The sequence below is a fragment of the Ovis canadensis genome, chromosome 6, assembly GCF_042477335.2.
Source record: "Ovis canadensis isolate MfBH-ARS-UI-01 breed Bighorn chromosome 6, ARS-UI_OviCan_v2, whole genome shotgun sequence".
NCBI classification, from domain to species: Eukaryota; Metazoa; Chordata; class Mammalia; order Artiodactyla; family Bovidae; genus Ovis; species Ovis canadensis.
This window is the reverse complement of record NC_091250.1, coordinates 106,307,008-106,330,720: the sequence shown is the minus strand read 5'-3', so window position 1 is coordinate 106,330,720 and position 23,713 is coordinate 106,307,008. Positions and strand designations below refer to the sequence as shown.

Below are 23,713 nucleotides of genomic sequence, written 5' to 3'. Positions count from 1 at the left end.
TCTACAGGGGCCATTTCTTATTTCAAAAGAAACCACAACACAACATAGGCCAATTCTGAAAGTAGGGCAGAGTGGAGAAGAATCTCTGGAAACTTCTCTGAGCTGCAGTATGGTGACCTGGTGCAAGTACTCCTTTCCTAGTGTCCTGGGGATGTTGTAACTGAGCCAGGAACACGCTGAGCAAGTCGTCCTGATGTGAGTCATCCGTTCCAGCCCAACTTTCCTCTTTCCTCCCTCCCATTAGTGGGTGGTCTGGAGAGTGCCCATGGGCTGTGGAGTCCATGGCTGTCTTAGATCATGACGGTGTGGGTCTTGTCACCTGTGTAGTGAGGAGGACAAAGCCTACTTTATGTGTGTGCTTTCCTTCAGTCTGGTTTCATATGTCTTAAATGACACTTTCATATTTCCTTTGGGAGATTATTCTGTAATCTGATGATTGACAGGGTTAAAAAATATTACTTATCCTCCTAAATGTATTTTTAAATTTTGTTATTATCATGAGAACTTTTAACAACATTTTTAGTGCACAATACAATATTACTGGGGCTTCCTGGAACCACCCTGCCAATGTGGGAGACTAAGAGGCCTGGGTTTGATTCCTGAGTCGGGGAGATCCCCTGGAGGCGGGCATGGCAACCCACTCCAGTATTCTTGCCTGGGAAATCCTATGGACAGAGGAACCTAGCAGGCTACAGTCCATAGGGCTGTAGAGTCAAAGACGACTGAAGTGACTTAGCATATATTATTAACTATAGCCTCTGATGTTGGATAGTAGATCTCTAGAAATTATTTATCTTACAGAACTGAAGTTTATAGCCCTTGAACAACAAACAAGGCCTCTCTCCATGACCCCTGGCAACCACCATTCTACTCGGTTTCTGTGGATTTGGCTATTTAGATGCTCATATAAGTTGAATCATGTATTACTTGCCCTTTGGTGACTGGTTTATTTCTCTTAGCAAAATGCCCTCCAGGTTCATCCATGTTGCTGCATATTGCAAAATTTTCTTCTTGTTTAAGACTGATTAATATTCCATTGTCTGTATATACTGTATTTCCTTTATCAGTTCATCTCTTGATAAATATTTTCACTGTTTCCACATCTTGGCTATTGTGAAAATGCTACAATTAACATGGGAGTGCAGCTTCTTTTTTGAGATCCTGATTTTTGGATAAATATCCAGGAGTGGTATTGTTGGATCATACGGCTGTTCCACTTAAAATTTTTGAACAAATTCCTTGCTGTTTTCTATAGAGGCTGTAGATTGCCCTTTCAGTCTATAAATTGTTGGTTTCCTAGTTTGTTTAAGATCACAGGTAAGCAGAGTAGCCTGACATGAACTTGGAAAGACTGGCTCTAGAATGTGTATTGTTAATTCCCATGGTAATATTCTAGAATCACTTTAGAAGACCAGAATGCTCAATACAGGAGAAAAATTATGAAAAAAAAAACAATTGCTTAAAAGTGCAAATGGCAGTAGTTTCTTGAGAGAGAAATTAACGTAAAACAGGAGCAGATTGTCTCTGTTGAGTAACTATGTGACCTTGAGCACATTGCTTAAGCTTTCAAAGACTTAGTTTGGAACCTATAAAATAAAGAAGTGACTTTCAGTGGTCCCCAACCTTTTTGGCACTAGGGATGGATTTCATAGAAGACAATTTTTCCACAGACTGGGATGGGGGTGTTGTTTGGGGATGATTCAATTGCATTACTTGTATTGTGCACTTTGAAAGTGAAAAAGTGAAAGTATTAGGAAGTCAGTCCTGTCTGACTCTTGTGACCCTATGGACTGTAGCCTGCCAGAGTCCTCTGTCTTTGAAATTCTCCAGGCAAGAATACTGGAGTGGGTTGCCATTCCCTTTTCCAAGGGATCTTCCCAGGGAGAGAACTCAAGTCTCCAGCACTGTAGGCAGATTCTTTACTCTGAGCCACCAGGGAAGCCCATTGTGCACTTTATTTCTATTCAAATGCTGCTGTTCTGACAGGAAGTACCGGTCTACACCCTGGAGGTTGGGGACCCCTGAATTAAATGATTTTTAAGAGTCCTTCTTGTTTCTAAATGATTTCAGGATTTTACTTGCCAACAGCCCCAGTCTTTAAGCATTCCATTTTTAGTCCGTCATTTAAGACCTTGAATGAAACATTTATTCAGTTTGTCAGTACTTATGAGCTACCTACTATACAGGAGGCCCCGTTCCAAGTGCCCAGGATGCAGCAGTGAACAAAATGGTCAAAGATGAGGTCACAAAGATACTAGGAAAAAAGAGGTAGAGGCCATTTACTAAGATGAGGAAGGACAAGATTTGAGGGGGTGGAAATTCTAGGTTCCATTTTGGAAGTGTTAAGTTGAAATGCCAGTTAGACATGTTAATGAGGCAGTTAGCTTGGGAGGAAGAGATCTGGGATGGAAACAAATTTGGGCATTGTTATCATTAAGCTGTTTGAGGTCAGGAAACCCCCAGAGAGGAAGAGGAGCAAGGAGAAAAGCTGAAAAAGTGTTGCACCTCCATGCATTGCAAAATTTAGGAGCTGAGGGAGTTGAAGTCAAACCAGCCAGGGAGAATGAGCAAAGGAGGCATCACATGCACTCTTGAAAAACAAAAAGAAATACAGTTTTTTTCCTGTCCATTCTTATTTACCTCCTAGCCAAGAATAATTTTACATATATGAAATACACTCAAATCTCAACACTGAATTCTTTCTTCTTCCTTTAGAAGGGCTAGAATGAAAAGTGCAGCTATAAGTGAATGTCCACTCCTGTAAGCTCACAAATGGTTGACACAGTCCTTCTGGGTAAAAGACTTGCTGATGAGGCCTGATGGCCCTCTGTATAAGCATATCCTAGAAGCTCAGGAGGGTAACAAGTACATCTGTGAGATTTATTTTTCTTTTCCTGGAGAAATAGACCAATTCACATTTTGACAAAAAACAGCATTGAACGTAAGACAAATGGGAATCCTCAATTACAATACATTTTCTGATGTTGCACTTTTTCAAGAACATCCTGAATTTACACTCCCCTGTCCCATGGAGATAGTTATCAAGATAAGAAGAAAAATTAACTTAAAAAAAATAAAACCTTCTTCCTCCCCTCTTGGTTTAAGAAGGTTGTAAAATGAAGAAGTCCCTACTGGGAAGGTGTCTAAAATATTAAAGTCTCAGGGTGTACTTCATAGTCTAAGAGGAAACTTTTCTCCAGATTCTGCTGTGACCATTTGAACTGTTCAGTGCACTGATTGTTTCCCCCTCTTTTTAGGTCAGATATCTGTGTAGGAAGGTCAATTTATAACGATTTTTTTTCCTTCCTCTCTCGCTTTGTTAATACTTGTGGGACTTCTATCTCAAAATATAAAAAGTTGAGAAGTTTAAAATGTTAGTTGCTCAATTGTGTTTGACTCTTTGCAACTCCATGGACTTTGGCTTGCTAGGGTTCTTGGTCCGTGGATTTCTTCAGGCAAGAATACTGGAGTAGGTAGCCATTCTCTTCTCCAGGATATCTTCCTGACCCAGTGATCGAATCTGGGTCCCCTGCATTGCAGGCAGATTCTTTACCATCTGAGCCACCAGGGAAGCCTGAATTTAGTTCCCCTCTTTTAAATCTCTTACATAGAGATTTAACTATGTATTTAACTAAAGGTTTAGAGATACAAAAGGTTATAAATACTGTAATGAGATTTACCAAAAAAGCATTATCCCAGTAATTGATTTCAGAAGAGTTGCTGATATTGATATCATTTGCAAAATCATTAAATCGATTTTTCATGAGCCTTATCAGAATAGGTAAGGGATGATTTTATGAAAATAAGCCTAATGTATTAATTGTGAAGAGTTTTAATCACAAAGGCATGACAAAGCCTGCTTGGCTGGAGAATAAGAATCAAGTACAGAAAGACTAGGGCTTCCCAGGAGGGGTTAGTAGAAAAGAACCTGCCTGCCAGTGCAGGAGACGTAAGAGACATGGGTTTGATCCCTGGGTTTGGAAGATCCCCTGGAGAAGGGCATGGCAACCCATTCTGGTATTCTTGACTGAAGAATTCCATGGACAGAGGATTCTGGGGGGCTACAGTCCATAGTGTTACAAGGAGTTAGACACGACTGAAGCAACTTAGCACATACACACAGAAAGACTAAAGAACCATACTGTTTGATCAAAGCATCCATCAAAATGAGGAAAATTCTATATTTAAACTAGGTTATCTGGGTGTCTGCTGTATTCCTCCACTTTAGTTTGGCCCAAGAAAATCCATCACATCTCTTCTAATGATTCTTATGACCCCCAGAATATGACCACTTCCTATCTACCTGCCCATACTATCAAAGAAAGATATTCTTACTTCTGATCCCTCTACTAACTCTTGGAATCACATTTTAACGTCATTGACCTCCAGTATCCCTGGTGGTTTCTTATTTAATTGGCTGTAGAATCTTTGGAATACTGTTTCTCATGAAGAGTTTGTGATATGTTACCTGCCGTGCCCATTCACTTAAAAGATTGTGCTGTGATCTGGTTCATGCAAGTTTCCCATGTAATTGTGTGGAACAAACTCATTCCCAGAGAAATGATTTGGTTTGGGGAGTGTGAGTTGGAAAAGAGCAAGTAGGAGGGAAAAAGAGCAATTAAGTTCCACCACCCCTAGTATTTGGAATAGGAAATGGCACCCCACTCCAGTATTCTTGCCTGGGAAATCCCATGGACAGAGGAACCTGGCAGGCTACAGTCCATGGAGTTAAAAAAGAATCAGACACAACTTAGTGACTAAATAACAGCAAACAAACCTCAGTATCAGAGAAATCTTCATGGCTGTTACATTTTTAAGACCATGCCATTCACTTGTCAATAGAGAAACACAATACGTAGGACTAGTCATTCTTTTGTCGTAAGATTAACTTTTCCTTTTTCTTGATAAATATCTCTGGAATGGAAGGACAGACTTTACTGTCCTTCCCTATGTCATCAGGTCTCATGATAGACAGAAAATGGTGGATTTCACAGCTGTTCAATTTTCAGAAAATGTGACCTTGACGAATATTAGATGAAAGCAACTGGAATTTTAGGTGCATTTCAAAGGAGGAAATGCTGATAAAGCCTTCTCATTTCCATGCAAGAGAGAGAGAGAGAGGCTCCCATTTAGCTTTTTCGCAGGGGAGTGGGGAGTGGGGAGGGCAATATGTATGATTAATTTTTCTTCCAGGTTTTAAAGTTCCATAGAGAAATCATAGCACGTTTTCTGCTTGGTGACATGGAAGGGTTTTTAAATCCAAATAATGCTGGGAATATTTAAGGGCATGCTTATTTGGCAAAGGAGAGAACTCTGTGAGCAATCAAAACAGGACTTGGCAACCCTTTCCCTGGCATGGATTTGTGTTGCTTGGATGAACCGAGGCTGATCAAATCACTGCATCCAGCAGCTGCTGGTTAAGGCGCTCTCTGGTATCTTGCTCTGTATGGTGTTTATTAAAAAGGCTGGCTATGTTTAGCAGGGCATGGCAGCCAGAGGAATTAGTGGAGTTCAGGATACAGAGCCATACAGCTTATATAAGTCAGGTGTGCTTTACAAAGTAGAAAAGACCTTTCTGGAGCCCAGCAGATCCGTCAGTAAGTCTCACTGCTTCTTTATTGGCGGGTAGTTGATTTACAGTGCTGTGTTAGTTTTAGTTGTACAGCAAAGGGATGAAGTTATACATATACATATTCTTTTTCAGATTCATTTCTCATATAGGTTATTATGCAGTACTGAGTAGAGTTCCCTGAGCTATACAGTAGGTCCTTGTTCTTAACCTGTTCTTTTATTTTATTGTATTAATCATGTTTTAAATTTTCTGTATTTTATGATGGAAATGGTACTGATGATTCTCTATTCTTTTATTCATCTCCTTGCCCTCCATTCCCCTGCCCCAAGCCTGTATCATGTATGTCTGTGTGGCTCAGATATGCCTTAGTTTCCTCCTTTCCCCCTTGGCATCTTCTTACTTTAATCCATTCTGTGCTTTATTGTCTAATACATTGGCAAAATGCTTCACAGTTTAGTTTTCACACATACCATTTAATTTAACCTGTAAGAACCTTCTTCAACTCTCTCCCACCTCATTCAAGGGTAAAACTTCAGCCTGCTGACGTTTGAGGTCTCTGACTTCCATTCACAGCCATCCTTGTCTGCTCTCCTTCAGGTCTCTTCCATGTCTATTAAATCTGCCTCCCTCCTCCTGCATAAGGCTGGCATATTCCTGAAGGCTAAATTTTCACTCTTGAAATTCTCCACAACTCTGTTGCGTGCTCACCATCTCCTAAAAGTGTTTCCCAGGTGGCTCAATGGTAAAGAATCTGCCTGCCAATGCAGGAGATGCAGGAGACGCTGGCTCAGTCCCTGGGTCAGGAAGATGCCCTTGAGGAGGAAATGGCAACCCACTCCAGTAGTCTTGCCTGGAGAATCCCATGGGCAGAGGAGCCTGGCTGTAGCCCATGGGTCACAAAAAGTCCGACATGACTGAGCACGCATGCTTGCATCTCTTAAAAAAATCTGCATTGTCCAGAATTTATTTTTTAATTAGATAAGCCCTCTTTGTACTGCTGCAAGACTTCTCTTAGAATTGTCAAGATTTTAAAGATTCTAGAATCAACTCATTTACCAAGGACTTTATTGTCCCATGCACTTTGCTAGGAATTTGCACATGAAGCGAAGTGAAAGTTGCTCAGTCCTGTCTGACTCTTTGCAACCCCATGAACTGGAGCCCACAAGCCTCCTCTGTCCATGGAATTCTCCAAGCAAGAATACTGGAGTGGGTTGTCATTTCCTTCTCCAGGGGATCTTCCCAAGCCAGGGATCAAACCTGGGTCTCCTGCATTGCAGGCAGCTTCTTTACCAATAGCGCCACCTGGGAAGTTAAAAATTTCCACATGTATTTTTTTACTTTAGCCTCTCAACAGCCCTTTAAGGTAGATGTTATCATCTTCAATTTCCAGATGATGGAACTGAGGCTCAGACAGCTTAATTAGCTTGCCTGGACCCATATGGCTCTTGTAAAGCAGAGCTGAAAATGAAACACTGATTTCCTTCCTTTTAAGCCAGTGTTTTTTCCACTGATTCCAGTGTATCACACTGTTTATGTGGTTACTATGGTTGTTTTTACTGGTTTGTTGCTTATTATTGAATTAAATTAGTTCTATCATGCCAATGTAGCTAGTTAGATAGGGTATCTCTTATTTCTTTGAAGTTTTCTAATGCTTACTATAGGCCTCTGGAAAGAGGAAATACTCAGTGAATGGAAGTTGATTTTCAGTCAATCAATTTATTTGCCAAAATATACAGATCTTGCCTTTGAGACATTTTTCAGTTATTTATGGGAGAGTCCCATTGACTGGCAGGCATGGGAGCAAATGTCTGGCACGTACAAGCAGTCAGCACGACTGGTAATCAAGTCACCAACCAAAACCAGGTCAGCCAGTTCCTCTGCAACGTTCTTCCACCCTCTGAAACTCTGTGACCTGGCATCCCAGGAATTTCCTCTGTATCGATCATCCAGAGTTCTTTGCGAGTGTCCTTTGTGGTGACCCTGGGCAGCTATATATTTACTCATTTCATAGTATTAATTAAAAGTTTAGTGGTCATTGCTATCTCTAAGCTATATATTTACTCATTTCATAATATTAATTAAAAGTTTAGTGGTCATTGCTATCTCTAAAAGGATCGTTTAACGTCATTGGGGTGCCAGTGCCATACCAAACCTAGTGTGAAGTGGTCTTCCGCGGTGACTACTGTGGGCTTTCTGATTTCACAGGTGTCTGAGTCCTGCAAGCTGTTGGTCATACCATGACAATGGAAAGTGTGACTCTGGGTCAGCTGGCTAGTTAGCTGTTTTCTCTGGGTGTGGGTAGGTGTTTATTATGAATCAACCCATGAAACAGCTAGTTAGCATTTTTTTTTTTTTAGTGTTTCTCTTGACAGCCCTTGTTTATTGAAACTTTTTACAGGTAAATGATGGAGAAATTGCTCCATATTATCCCCCCATTCCGCTAATTGAAAAATTAGGCAATTAAGATTCTAAAAGGTAAGAAAAAAGTCAGTATAGGGAACGAAATCCTGGATATGAAGTTCCAGTCTTTCCGTTCAGAGTAGGAAAAGCCCTCCAGGGATCCAATGGGTAGGGTAATCTCAATTCAGAGGAGCAGGACTTGTGGGTGCCTCAGGCAGGGAGCAGCTACCTGCCTAACAGAGTGGAGCAGTCAAATGCACGGACTGCCTGGGTCTGCGTCCCAGCTCTGCCACATGCGAGCTGCGGGATGTGGGAAAGTAACTTATCCTCGATGTGTTGTGCTTTGTTCTTGTTCAGTCACTGCAGCACTCCAGGCCTCGCTGTCCTTCACCATCTCCTGGAGCTTGCTCAAACTCATGTCCATTGAGTCGGTGATGCCATCCAACCGTCTTGTCCTGTTGTCCCCTCTCCTCCTGCCTTCAGTCTTTCCCAGTGTTGTGCTGTGCTCATTCATAAGTAGGAGTTAGAATGGTGCTTCACTCACAAGGCTGTTATGAGTATTAAATGAGCTAATACAGCCCTCTCTCCCAATCTGTGGGTTCCAGTTAGCAACCTCAGATTCAAGCAACCAAAGATCCAACCAAGCAATACCAAAGGCTGACTGTAAACGCCATTTATATAAGGGTCCTCAGCATCTGTGGATTTTGGTATCAGCTGGGGTCCTGGAATCAGTCTCCTCAGATATTGAGGGGTGACTCTCTAAATAAAGCATAGTGACCAGCATCTGGCATTTAATAAGTACTGTGTTTAAGTTTTAAAAAAGGAGAAGAAAGCAAAAACAAATGAACAAACAAACAAAAACCCTCTTCTCTTTTCAATGCCATCAGCCCCACACCTCTGACAATCTTTCCAATCTTCTCTTTTATTACAATTATATTTACCCTTTAAACAGCGTTGATGTTTCTGAGAGGTCATTTAAACAGAAATCTTAGTTAAAATCTGAAACGTTCCTATCACATTCCCCAATAGCCAATCTCTAGGGCCAGTTTCTGGTCCCTAAAGTCTGACGTATCAGTGTGGAGAGAAGAAGCAATGAGAAATTGGAGTATATTCTATAGAAACACTGGCAACACCGGTAGGAATATAATTCTATTATATTTACAAATGTGCATTTAAAGTGAGTTGATTTACTGAGTCATTTCTCCTTCTTCAGTTAGCACCACACAACCAAAGCGAAGAGGCCACTTCTCTCGGTGCCCCAAGCAGTACAAGCATTACTGCATTAAAGGGAGATGTCGCTTCGTGGTGGCCGAGCAGACGCCCTCCTGCGTGTAAGTGGAGCACGGAGCCTACAAGCCAAGGGGTACAGACTGGTGCTGGCTTGGGGTGGGGGGGTGGGTGACAGGAGTGGAAAGTCTGAGCTCACCCAGCCATCTGTCGGGTGCAGTTTTTCCTGGTCCTACCCACCCCAACCCCCCCAACTTGTTTAGGGGCAGTGACTTATGGAGAAACTGACGCACACTTTCTTGCTGAAATCTGAGCGTGCGAGAGTCCAGATCGCCTTGGGGGCGGGGAGGGGGCATGTTCCTCTGCTGTCTTGAGCAAGCAAAACTGTTTCTGTCTAGTGTTAAGGATGCTTTTCAGCTCAAATAAACTCTGATGTGGTTCAAACTCGAACACATTCTTCTGGCATTTGTTAGGTAGTTCATTGCGAATGTAAATACGAAGGAAATTTCTGCCAAATTCAAAGCTACTTTTGCAGGTGTCAATTAAGTGCACGGAAATCAGTCCTATTTTTAGAGATTCATAAAGCCTGTTTAGTGCAGCAGGGAACTGGGAGGAGAGTTCTCGTTCCAACTCTTGGTAGATTGAGTCCAAGTTTAATTTTACTCAGGCACAAACAAATTTTTTGCATATCTTAAATATTTATTTTCTGCTAAAGATGTCTTGCTAAAGTGCTGAGACCTTACCTCATAGTCATTTTTTAAAAACATAATTTTAATCTAAAGTTCATAGAATATTTATGTTCTTCTGTGTAGTCACCCCAGTATTCTTCTCCCCACCCCCACCTCCCCCACAAGTATCTCAGGACAGTGATTGCAAGCCCTGATATAGTGGAAAATTGAAGCGTTGAGGACTTCTTCAAAGTTAGATTATAATTTAATTTAATTAAAAAAACAATATAAATAGGTAATACTTAGAGGGGAATAAGAAAAAAGCCTAATGTAAGGAAATAAGGAAAATGTGGTTACATTTGTTGGGAAAGAGCTGATTTTTAAAAATTTCATTTAATTGCTTACTGGCTTGGGAGAATATAATGAATCTTTAAAAGATTAATGCCTCTTAACCCAGTACATTTCTCTTACTGGTCCCTATGTCTGTGCATGTATTGTTCTTTAATATCGATGCCCTCGAGAATGAAAACCACAGCTGTAATCTACCTGCCTGGTCTTCCCAGGTGGCTCAGTGGTATAGAATTTACCTGCAGTGCAGGAGACAAGGGTTCAATCCCTGGGTTGGGAAGATCCCCTAGAGGAGGAAACGGCAACCCATTCCAGTATTCTTGCCTGGAAAATTCCATGGACAGCGGAGCCTGGCAGCCTATGGGTTACAAAGAGTTGGACATGGCTTAGCAACTAAACGACAACAAAATTACCCAGCCTGTCTCCCTCAGTCAGAGGTTAAAACCCATTTCCTCCAGAGCTCCTCTGATGCTGCCTTGACTTTCTTTTTCAGTTGTTTTATTTTGTTTTTCTTTTATTAGGATTATATTGCATTTACAAACTAATTCAGGGAGAGCTGACATCTCTATATGTAAAGGAAGTCACGGTCATATTTTGAACCATAAATGTCTCTTCTTACTTGTTTCCAGAATAATCATAGCTTCTCAGCAGATCTGATTTCCAGTCTCCTCTCTAATATCAGCCTGAGTCACTCCTCTCACTGACCTTTTTGGTTTTATATATATATATGTTTTCACTGAAGTATAGTTGAATGGCTTGACTTTCCAGCCATTTCTCTCACCACATTCTCAAATGTCCTTATGAAATCCTACATTCTTTTGCAAGGTTTATTAGACAAGCTATTCTCATAGTCTGGGAAGTTTATTCTTATTGAAGCTTTAAGATACAGCTCAAACATCATCTCGCCCTGGATCCCTGCACTGACTTGAGTTGGATGTCTTTCCTCAGTGATCTAATCACATTTCAATGAAAAGCTCTTTCCTCCTGGAATATCACTGTTGGTTTCTCTGAACCTCCTTTCTGTGACTGTGAGCTCCTAGAAGGCAGGGATGATGGCTTATTCATTCTCATATTCCAGTGCCAAGCACAGTGCCTAGAATTTACTAGGTGCTCAAGAAATGTCTGAAGAATAAATGAACAAGTCCCTCTGTCACAGTTCATCTAGTGCTGTGCCTGCATGCATGCTAAGTTACTTCAGTTGTGTCCCACTCTGTGAGACCCTATAGACTGCAGTCTGCCAGGCTCTTCTGTCCATGGGATTCTCCCAGCAAGAATACTGAGTGGGGTTGCCATTTCCTCTTCCAGGGGATCTTCCAGACCCAGGGATCAAAATGGTGTCTCTTACATCTCCTGCAATGCAAAAGGCAATGCTCAAACTACTGCACAATTGCACTCATCTCACATGCTAGTAATGCTCAAAATTCTCCAAGCCAGGCTTCAGCAATACGTGAACTGCGAACTCCTTGATGTTCAAGCTGGTTTTAGAAAAGGCAGAGGAACCAGAGATTAAATTGCCAACATCTGCTGGATCATGGAAAAAGCAAGAGGGTTCCAGAAAAACATCTATTTCTGCTTTATTGACTATGCCAAAGCCTTTGACTGTGTAGATCACAATAAACTGTGGAAAATTCTCAAAGAGATGGGAATACCAGACCACCTGACCTGCCTCTTGAGAAATCTGTATGCAGGTCAGGAAGCAACAGTTAGAACTGGACATGGAACAACAGACAGGTTCCAAATAGGAAAAGGAGTACGTCAAGGCTGTATATTGTCACCCTGCTTATTTAACTTCTATGCAGAGTACATCATGAGAAACGCTGGACTGGGAGAAACACAAGTTGGAATCAAGATTGCCGGGAGAAATATCAATAACCTCAGATATGCAGATGACACCACCCTTATGGCAGAAAGTGAGGAGGAACTAAAAAGCCTCTTGATGGAAGTGAAAGTGGAGAGTGAAAAAGTTGGCCTAAAGCTCAACATTCAGAAAACGAAGATCATGGCTTCCGGTCCCATCACTTCATGGGAAATAGATGGAGAAACAGTGGAAACAGTGTCAGACTTTATTTTTTTGGGCTCCAAAATCACTGCAGATGGTGACTGCAGCCATGATATTAAAAGACGCTTACTCCTTGAAAGAAAAGTTATGACCAACCTAGATAGTATATTCAAAAGCAGAGACATTACTTTGCCGACTAAGGTCCATCTAGTCAAGGCTATGGTTTTTCCTGTGGTCATGTATGGATGTGAGAGTTGGACTGTGAATAAGGCTGAGGCCGAAGAATTGATGCTTTTGAAGTGTGGTGTTGGAGAAGACTCTTGAGAGTTCCTTGGTCTGCAAGGAGATCCAACCAGTCCATTCTGAAGGAGATAAAACCCTGGGATTTCTTTGGAAGGAATGATGCTAAAGCTGAAGCTCCAGTACTTTGGCCACCTCATGTGAAGAATTGACTCATTGGAAAAGACTCTGCTGCTGGGAGGGATTGGGGGCAGGAGGAGAAGGGAACGACAGGGGATGAGATGGCTGGATGGCATCACGGACTCGATGGACGTGAGCCTGAGTAAACTCTGGGAGATGGTGATGGACAGGGAGGCCTGGCATGCTGCGATTCATGGGGTCGCAAAGATTCGGACACGACTGAGCGACTGAACTGAACTGAAATGAACATCTCCTGCATTGGCAGACGGATTCTTTACCACTGGGGGCTTCCCTGGTGGCTCAGACAATAAAGAAGTAAAGAATTTGCCTGCAAAGCAAGAGATCCGGGTTTGATCTAGTGCTGTGCTAAATGTCAAATCCAAGGCTTTAATCTGAACCAGGAACACCTTCTTAGTGGTGATATGGTACAAGACCAAGGAGGGCAGTGGGGTGATGGGGAGGAAGAACACTGGAGTATTTGGAGTAAAATATACCTAAGATTTTGGTTCAACCAACTATGAGCAGCGTTAACAATGAGTTGGTTACCTTTCCTGGGTGTTTAATTATCTCTAAAAGAAGATAATAATATCCTTCTGTCAAGTGTTGAAAATTAAGCAAAATAATACATCAAGCAAAAATATTTATTGTGGTACCCAGCACAGAGTAAATATTCCATAAATGTACTATTGAATTGAATGGGAGCTATTCAACTAGGCTTCACCTTTTAGGTGATTTGGTGTAGCACAGATTCAGGCAAAACTGTCTTGCCACGGGCGATTATGCCATTTTGGGAAACCAGAAATTTCTCCTTTTGCTTGGAATCATAGGAGTTTGTGGACTCCTGACTTTATATAAAAAACCAAAATGTGTGTTTCAAATAACTCAATCCCTTCTTAATCTTCTCAGTATTTTTTTTTTTTTTTTTGGAGGGGGTTGCCGGGAACGGGGATGATTTGTTTCCAGATACATAACATTTATTTTAGATGGCACAGCTCACTTGTTATTGTTTAGTCATTAAGTCATGTCCGATTCTTTGCCACCCCATGGACTGTAGCCAGCCAGGCTCCTCTGTCCATGGGATTTCCTAGATAAGAACACTGGAGTGGATTGCCATTTCCTTCTCTAGGGGATCTTCCCAACCCTGGGACTGAACCCTCGAACCCAAGTCTCTTGCAGGAGACAGGTGAATCCTGTATCCCTGAGCTACCTTGGAAGCCCAATAGCTCATCCGGTAAAGAATCTGCCTGCCAGGCAGGAGCCTCAGGAAATGAGGGTTTGATCCCTGGGCAGTGTTACATGTGGTTGGACAACTTGGGAGCCAGACTTCCTGCATTTGAGTCCTAGCCCCCACTCACCTACTTTCTCTATATCTCAGTTTCTCCATCTTCCAAAAGGGGTCAATAATACTACTTCAAAGGTTGTTATAAGGATCAATTAGTTAATACTTATAAAGTTCTTACAATAGTGCCTGGTGATTATTTCAGAACAAAGATCCCAAAGTCCTCAAGGGTCATAGCATCTTTAAATGTTATTTTTAACTTATGAGATGTTTATTAAATAAAAACTCATTCATTTGCTCAGCATTTATTAAACATTTGCTAGCATCTTTCACCCTTTCCTCTTCCTTTCCCACTGAAATGACCATTAGCTGATACGTTATTAATTAGATGAGCAATGAAATAACATGAGTCATTGTAACTAGCTGTGTAAGGGTTTGACCTTCTACATAGCTTCACTGGGTTATAACTAATAGGAAGGACTGCTTACTGAGAAATTCATTTAAAGCATGGGTGAGTAACTGAAACCAGAGTTTATAATTAGGAAAAACATTCTAAAAGAGTAGCAAGTAATTACCATGTACTTTATGGGCAAAGTTATTGTTTAAAAATGAAGTATTTAGTAAATTTGTTAGAGAAACATTCCAGCTAATTAGAAGAGACTATATTTGTAGATTTTAATTATAACCTTAAAAAAAACCCATTTAAGCCTCCCTCCCACACTTGCAATTAAAAGTAATTCTCCCCCCATTTCCAGTTCTATGTGCAAGAGATTTTTTGATATTTCAGATATTTCTAAGCTCTCTTCCTGTTATTTTGACCTTGCAATGAAGAGTCTAGCTATCTTGCAGGAAGCAATTTTCCCTCATACATCCTGGGGTCATTTTGCAATAGATGGCCTTAGGTGGTTTTTTTCTCCTTTGCTTGCATAGAGCCTCATCTTTCAACTGATGGCTGTGACTGAGCTAGTTTTTCTTTTTTTAAAATCATTGTAGCAGCTACAATATCATCAGTCAGGCACCTCCTTACTTGAGAAATAAGGCTTTGTGGGAACTAACTGCCTTGGCTTTTTGTCAGACATAGACTCTAGAATGGCCTGGCAATAGACATCTTCTTAAACAAACAATAGCAACAAAACATGAAATTACACAGTCTTCTTTCTAAGAAGCAGAGCTTCATCTTTCTGAGATTTAAATAATTATGTATATGACCAGTATCTCTTTGTGTTTGGCATGAGTCTGAGGAGAAAAAAAAAAAGATATTTTTTTTAGCCAAAAGTAGTGATGTTACAACATATCATTTTGGTTTTCAAATATCTTCAGACAAACTTTTTATGTATCCTTTAGGCATCTGACACAAGTCAGGGACTGCAATGGACAGTCCCCAGATTACTGAATTTTAGGTGGTTGAGTGCTGCTTGGTCAAATGGCTCTGTAACTTCAGACAGGGGGCATCTGCTAAGTTGAGGTCAACTCAGGACTGTATTGATGAAGTGGATGAGGGGATGAGAGGGGAACTGGGGCATTTGGGGAGCTTGCTGATTTCTGATTACTTCACTTTGCCATGGCCATGCAGCAAAGGGGCCTTCAGAGAGCAGAGGGATAAGTGGGGCTTCCCAATGACTCAGAGGGTAAAGAATCTCCCTGCAATGCAGTAGGCACAGGTTTGATCCTTGGGTGGGGAAGATCCCCTGGAGGAGGAAATGGCAACCCATACCAGTATTCTTGCCTGAAAAATCCTGTGGACAGAGGAGCCTGATGGGCTACAGTCCATGGTGTCCCCAAAGAGTCAAACACGACCAAGCTAATAAACACACAGGGGATGGTGCACAGATCTGAAACTGTAGCTTTAGAGGATCAGATAAAGGAACTGGACAGGACATCTTTTGTGTTTTGAGGGGATGCAGTTGGGGAGGTGGTGAATGGAAGAGGCTTACCTAATCTCTGACTCCTGCAAGCATTAGAACCAGAACTGATGTGTGGAAGATCAAAAGAGAGGCCAGGGGGTGGGGGAAGGTGTGTGGAGAGGAATCCCATAAAATAACATTTACAAAGCTTTGTGTACGTTCCATGTTTGATCATATAAAACCATATACTTTAAATCTAATTTCTAGTAGAAGAACTCAGGCACACTGAAACTCTTTGTATCGCCCTCTGATGAAATGGGAAATCCTGGGGATTTTTGAATTCCCTGTCCGGGGATATTTAAACACTTGAGAGTGCTGTATAGGGGATTTTATCACCCTCTCCCTTTCAAACTCAGAATCTAAAATTTCAAGGTAGATTTTAGTGTTACCCTCCCCGTTTATTTATCTTAGACATATTGTTAATGATGTTCAAAGGATGACAGGTTTTTAAGCAAAGAATGAAATTTCTCATAAACACAGTGATTGTACAGCTTAAACACATTTTGTTTAAAGGAATTGTATCCTTTGTTAATTCCAAGTAATGAAAAAAGTGTTAATTTCTTCAACAAAGAAATAGTAGAGATTCTTAAAAGTCTTTTACTTTTTGAACTTGTTTCCTTGTTTTTGTTCTATTTTTATAGCTGTGATGAAGGCTATGCTGGGGCCAGATGTGAGAGAGTTGACTTGTTTTACCTAAGAGGAGACAGAGGGCAGATTTTGGTGATTTGTTTGATAGCAGTTATGGTAATTTTTATCATTTTGGTGGTCAGTATCTGCACATGCTGTCAGTAAGTATTTTTAAATTTAATTTTAAGGAAGTCTAAAAACTTTTATCTTTCCTTTCCTATCTTCTTTCCTTCCTTCCCTCCTTCCTGCCTTTTCTCTTCCCCCCTTTTTCAATTTAAATTACTTTTTACAGTTCACCATCATTTTTTCTGAAGCACACACGACATGATTTTTGTCATTTTTCTAAGCATAATTATTATAATTAAAATAAAATTTATATAAATACTCTGAGAAAGAGGAAGTGGGCAAAATGGATGAAGGCGACCCAAATATATAAACTTCTAGTTATAAGATAAACAGGTCATGGGATGTAATGTACACATAGTGATTATAGTTAATAATACAGTCTGGAATATTTGAAAGTTTCTTAGAGAGGAGATCTGGAAAGTTCTCATCACAAGAATGAAAAATTTTGCCAGTGTAGAGATAGATATTAAATACTAAACTTAGTGTGGTGATCATTTTCAATATAAACAAATATCAAATCATACCTGAAATGAATAAAATGTTATACATCAATTATATATCAATTTAAAAAGTCAGTTTTGTTGTTCAGTTGTTAAGTCGTGTCCAACTCTCTGCAACCCCATGAACTGCAGCACACCAGGCCTCCTGGACCTTCACTGTCTCCTTGAGTTTGAGCTGTCGTCCCCTTCTCCTCCTTCCTTCAATCTTTTCCAGCATCAGGGTCTTTTCCAGTGAATCAGCTTTTCACATCAGGTGGCCAAAGGATTGAAGCTTCAGCTTCAGCATCCGTCCTTCCAATGAATATTCAGGATTGATTTCCTTTAGGATTGACAGGTTTAATCCCCTTGTAGTCCAAGGAAATAAAAAAAAGTCAATTATTTAGCCCCAGAGTCCATCACATTTTATTTAAGTTTGTTAATAGTTTAAACAATACTTTTCTTAAACTATACTACACAAAAACTTTGAAAGATAGAAACAAAAGTATTTTTTATTCGTCACATTAAAATAATGAATTTTATTTACAAAAGATGCCTGCACTGTCTTTATTTATCATTATATACCTCAACTTTATTAATCAAGAAAATCCTTGTTTTTTCTCTGAGACAGAATGGCTTAGTACAATGCTTTAGTTTGGAAACTCACCAAGTTTTTTATCAGGCCAGGACTCCCACACAGCGTGCTAAAAAAGCATTTTTTTAAAATGCTACCTTCATGTCTTGAGAAGCCTCCTAAACTGTACTTTAGACTGTGTTTCTCATTACAGGAAGGTGTTACATGATTCCTTTCGTTACAGCATTCTTGGTAGAAAAGCGTTAACACAGCTACCAGCTGTTTAGAGAGATTTTTGTCCCAGCTGTGCCATCAAACACATTTGAGAACTTGGACAAACTTCTTAATCTCTTTAAACTTTAATTTTATTTTCTGTAAAATGAGAAGATTAAACTCTCATTTACAAATAATCTGTAGGATTCCTTCTAGCTATAAAATTGATAGATATTTATAACATTTTACTTCCTTTATGGCAAAAAGGAATTTTAGAATGCCAAGTTTGGAGCAGAGCTGGGAAATGCTCTATTTTACTACATTCATTTTGTATCATATTTTAAGAAAACTGGACTGCACTACAGAATATCTAATACATTTCTTAGTTAATTTATCTAGAAACTTAATTAACATATTCAGAGATTACCCTCATTCTCTTAGTTTTATGTCAGTTTCCATTTTGTGCTATCTTTTATTTACATACTAAATAATGCTTATCAGTCTATTTTGTAAAATGTCTTGACCTGAAAAGTTTTCCTGTGCTTAACAAGCTCTAAACACAATCAAGTTCTATATTCCTCCTATGTAGCTATAACTACATTCTCTCTGTGCTTTTCTATTGTAGCTGTTTGAGCCTAGAGAAAGGGATGGGTTAAGACAGACCCAAAAAATTTTTTTTAATGAACCTGTACATTTTTACCAGTCTGGAAATAAGATCATAGGCTTCCTTGATGTATAATTTTGTGACTACATTAACTAAAAAGACCACTCTAATTTCTAACACTTTGTTTTCCAAGTCCTCTTCGGAAACGTCGGAAAAGAAGAAAGAAGGAAGAAGAAATGGAAACTCTGGGTAAAGATATAACTCCTATAAATGATGATATTCAAGAGACTAGTATTGCTTAATGGTAAGTATGATAAACTTAGTAGATGGGGAGCTCTTCAGGTGACATTTGCCTGGTGAAGTGGGGTTTAATTGCATCCAGTAAATCATTGATTGGAATTTGATTATGTTTAAAAAATCTAAAAATAAATTGACAATTTTTCCATTGAATCTGAAGCCAGATAAAAGACTTTATCATATCTTTCTTTTGCATGGTACCAGCGATAGAATATAGACTTTTACACAGTTTTTCTGATGCACTTAGATCAGTCTGGTTTCTAGTTCTGTGTGGTTGTGGTGGCTATTTTATATTCTTATAAAATATTATAAGATATTTGATATATTTTTCACTTGGGGACACAAGAAAGATTTTAGTTTAGACATCTCACATTGAAAGGAAATAGCAAAAGCAGTGTTTTGATAATAACCACGTTTGTGGAGCATTTACCACATCCCAAGCACTGTTCGAGGCTCTTTTAAATGTTCCATCATTTGAGATCCGAGCAGGAATCACAAATTCTCTCAGATGATCCAACAAAGACATTTTGATGAAGGGGCTGGGAGGGCAGGGTTGAGGGGACTTATAGGAATATTGAGGCTCCCAGAGTCTAGCAACTACTGGAGGCTGTCCCCCACCTGTGCCTGAAAGAGCAGAAAAACACTTACCTTGCCACTGAGAAGCTGGCTGTGCTCTAGGGCCCACCAGGCAGAAGCTGTAGCTATGGATGGGAATAGTCAAGGTCAGCACCTGAACAAGGAAGGAGGCAGGAGCGGGAGAAGAATATCCCCAGACCTCTTCAGCAGGTACCTTTCACTAGCCAGACCCAACAGGAACTCAGGGGGCAGGGGAGCCCATGTGAAGCAGTCCATAGGTCAGGCTGCAATCTGGGCTCCCCCTGGCGTGCTGAGCAGAGGAAGGCTCCAGGGGACAGACGAAGCATAGCTGGCTGAATCAGGCAGGGCAATTTGGTCTATAATGGCATCAAACTCCATCAAGCTGGTTTAAAATAAAGGAAATGTGCCTCACAAGCACTGGCAGTCCAGAGGAAAGAGACCAGTCTGCTTGTACCAGAGTTCCTATGCAGAGAACTATTATTTCTGCCTTTCTGCTTACCATTCCAAGAGTTGACTTCATCCTTGGCTAAGTCCTCTTAGGTCATAGAAGAAGCTAGCAGCAACCATGGCCACACACTGCCTTGTTTATCCAGCAGGAGAAAGTGGTGGCTTTCCATAGCTTGCCCAACAAAATCTCCTTTTCCAGAAACGCTCAACTGAACAATAGAATACAGTAAATGGTTATCAAGAAATTATAATATTCTTCTAGCTTATTATCAGAATGACATGAATGAATTGAAAACAAAAATGCTGACTCTGGAGGTTTTTGTTTTTGGTGTGTGTGTGTGTGTTTTATGAGATTGCAAGGAGAATACGTGGCTCATGTCCTGAAAAACTTGGAGCTCCTCAAGGGTTTTGGCAAAGCCTTTTTAAAGGGCAGGTGGGAGGTGGGATGGCTGGGTACATGATCAGCTTGTGCACAGTCCTCTGAGTGGCAGATGATGAGGCAGCATGGTGGTGTCATCGGGATTAACATTATCAGTTTTTAGGCCCCAGGAGAAACTTGGGGCTACGTGTTCAGGGTCATCAGGTAGGTGACTTCTTCCACTTGGTGGGAGGTTTTCCCATTGGCAGAATAAGTCAGGAAATTTGCGTCAAATACTATTAATTAGGTACTTGAGAGAGTACATAAAGCAGAGGATATGGGTGAAGGCAGGTCTCAGGAATGCCCCCATAGGGTCTTGCTCGGTTACAATTCCCCCCTTTTCTTATATATTCCTCAATCTTGAGGAGAACGAGTTTTTTTTTGTTTTTGTTTTTGTTTGTTTTTTTTTTTAGTTTTTTATTTTTTAAATTTTAAAATCTTTAATTCTTACATGCATTCCCAAACATGACACCCCCTCCCACCTCCCTCCCCATAACATCTTTCTGGGTCATCCCCATGCACCAGCCCCAAGCATGCTGCATCCTGCGTCAGACATAGACTGGGGATTCAATTCACATGATAGTATACATGTTAGAATGTCATTCTCCCAAATCATGGAGAACGAGTTTTGAAGAAGAAAAGGAATAAAGGTTCAGATAGAGAGGTTAATAATAAACTTGACAGAGGTACCCACAGAGTACCCACAGTTTCCTGCTTGGGTTTTGTGTGTGTGTGTGTGTGTGTGTGTGTGTGGTTTTTTTTTTGGTAATTACATAATAAGTTTCTTTTTAATGGCTTGCTCTTTTCATTTTTTTTTTCTTTTTTTCCTTTTTCCTATAGTCTATGAAGATTACTCCAGGTTGATGGCAAGTTACAAAGTATCTTCTTACTCATTTGAAAATGGACAGAATGGGTCTCAGGAAACAGCTAGCAAAATGAATTTTAAATAATGTATTTACTTTTTGTCCATAATGTTAATTTGTGTTATTTACTATTGTTTTTATAATAATAATAAATAATTTTATTATTATATAGTATTTGGGAAAAGCACCCAGTTAAGCAGGGACATTTTAATAAACTTTCAGTTAAGTTTTGTCACCAAAATTACTAGTCAAACAAAAAAGAAGAGTAGAAAGGAGTTTAGATCTTAGGAATTGCATTAATAATAAAACTACCATTTATCCAACACTTACTATGTGCTAAGAGTTTGAAATACATTATTTCCTTTAATTCTTTCAAAAACCTATGATTCTCATTTCTCACGTATAGAAACAGGCCCTAAGAAACTAAAGGACATTCCCTGGTGGCTCAGATGGTAAAGAATCTGCCTGCAATGCAGGAGACCTGGATTTGATCCCTGGGTCTTGAAGATATCCTGGAGAAGGGAATGGCAACCCACTCCAGTATTATTTACCTGGAGAATCCCATGGACAGAAAAGCCTAGCAGGCTACAGTCCACGGGGTCGCAAAGAGGTGGACACAACGCAAGAAGTTAAATAATATAACCAGATTTTTAGAGTTAGGAGTAGGTGGAGCTGAAATTGGAACCAATATTTAGCCAAGTTCAAAGTTTGCTCTTAACCATCATTTTTGTTCACTGGAGTTGTTGCAACCTAATGCACAATATAACCCAAAACTTTACACTAAACTGTGTTTGTAATGACCGAGGCACTGGTACATTTTCCTGAAGAAACTCAGATTGCAGAGTCCTGGATATATGTTAACTGTTCCATCATGCTTTCTATAGGCTTGACTTTAATTATGTTTCTTTGCTCCTTTGTAAATTCTCAGTGATATACATGCATTCTTACATTTCTAAAGCAAACAGCTTTGTCCCACAGTTAGGAAAATGACAGAGATGGAAAGTAATTGCATGATCATCTTTAAGCTCCAGATAAATGTTTATGCTTGCTAAAGGATAGATAAAGCACTGGAAGAGGCTATTTATCCTGGGGTAAATGGTCAGGGACAGCACAGCAGAGCCCAGGCAGGATGAATAAGGCATATATCCTCATTTTTGTTCTTCTGGGGTTTCCCAGGTGGCGCTAGTGGTAAAGAACCCACCTGCTAATGCAGGTACTTAAGAGACACAATTTCAGTCCCTGGGTTGGGAAGATGCCCTGGAGGAGGGCATGGCAACCTATTCTAGCACTCTTGCCTAGAGAGTCCCATGGACAGAGGAGCCTTGTGGGCTATGGTCCATAGTGTCACAAAGAGTCGGACATAACTGAAGTGACTTAGGACACAAGAAAACAGTACCTGTGATTGCTCTCAGATGAATTTTAGTGCAATCAGATTATGACCATAGTCACCTGTTACTTGGGACCATCTTGCTAGTGCTCCTCCAACTCCATATTACATTTAATGAAGATTCTTTTTAAATCTGAAAAAGTAGAATGCACATTTAGCCAAAATTCCATAAAATATGGAATTTCCTACCTTGGCTAGGTGGATCATTTATAAAAACTGATGGCAGATGTCCTCAAATTACTACAGTTTGGCTGTTGTGCCTATCAGCAAAGCAGCTTTTCCAGAGTCTTTGCAAATTCTAATTTGCAGTGTAGACTCCATGCCTGAAATGAAGCAGAGAATTCAGAGAAAAGGTGAAGTTGTGTATTGCTTTTTAATCACACACCATATTTCAAGTGAGGATGAGGCTATGCTTAAGTATAACACAGAAATATCTCAAGTATTAGTAAGAACTAAGTCAAACAATGACCATCCTTGAAATAGAGTCAATTTCACCTGATTCATGTTGTATACACTCTTTGCAAAAGCTTCCTCTGAGTTTCTTCATGCTTTCTCTCAGTCTTTACTGATACTAAGAGTGCTTGAAACAAACGTTCATTAGAGCATTTAAAATTTTAAAAATGCTATAAATGTTTCTTCTTTCCTTAACCAAGGTTGGTTGACCAATGGAATCTCTCAAGGCAATTCAAGCTTGGAAATTTTGTTTTGATGCTAAAATGTGTCTCTTGAAATTTGGTAGATCTGAACTACGAAGAAAGAGCTTCAAAGATTTTCCTATATTTTTAAAATGTATTTTATAATTTTTTTGCCTATACTGAATGACCTCATTTATGTAAACTGTCAGTATTATCATGTAATAAAATAAATTTATTTTTAAAACAAAGCAAATATCTATTTGCTTAGGAATTTTCTATTGTTACCACACATTATTAATAGAAATAAATTTGAACATTATTGCCTTACAAAACCTTGTGTTTTATAGCAACTATCATGAATACCTTTGAAATAGTTCACTCTGACCATACGTTTTCCTTGGAAACTAAATAATTTGAAAATGTGGTAGACACTTATGAGACTGGCTACTCAGCAGCCTGGCCTTATTTTTTAACCTCACTCCGTGGTGCTAGTGGTAAAGAACCCTCCTGCCAATTCAGGAGACACAAGAGATGTGGGTTTGATTCCTGGTTTGGGAAATCCCCTGGAAAAGGGAATGGCAACCCATTCCAGTACCCTTGCCTGGAGAATCTCATGGACAGGGCAGCCTGGT

At 40.0% G+C, this 23,713-nt stretch overlaps 1 protein-coding gene across 2 annotated transcripts in view; it reads left to right on the top strand.

Moving 5' to 3' along the window:
• BTC (betacellulin) overlaps positions 1 to 23,086 on the top strand; it is a 48,042-nt gene extending 24,956 nt beyond the window's left edge. The window contains exons 1-5 of one of the 2 annotated variants that reach the window (XM_069593139.1): positions 5,471 to 5,597; positions 9,186 to 9,303; positions 16,459 to 16,605; positions 18,631 to 18,741; positions 21,037 to 23,086. In XM_069593139.1, the coding sequence (XP_069449240.1) occupies positions 5,486 to 5,597; positions 9,186 to 9,303; positions 16,459 to 16,605; positions 18,631 to 18,739 (486 nt within the window). In that variant the 5' untranslated portion in view covers positions 5,471 to 5,485 and the 3' untranslated portion in view covers positions 18,740 to 18,741; positions 21,037 to 23,086. Of the gene's footprint in view, positions 1 to 5,470; positions 5,598 to 9,185; positions 9,304 to 16,458; positions 16,606 to 18,630; positions 18,742 to 21,036 lie in introns of those variants that run through there. The other variant, XM_069593138.1, reaches the window with a different exon arrangement.
• The last annotated feature ends 627 nt before the right edge of the window (positions 23,087 to 23,713 follow it).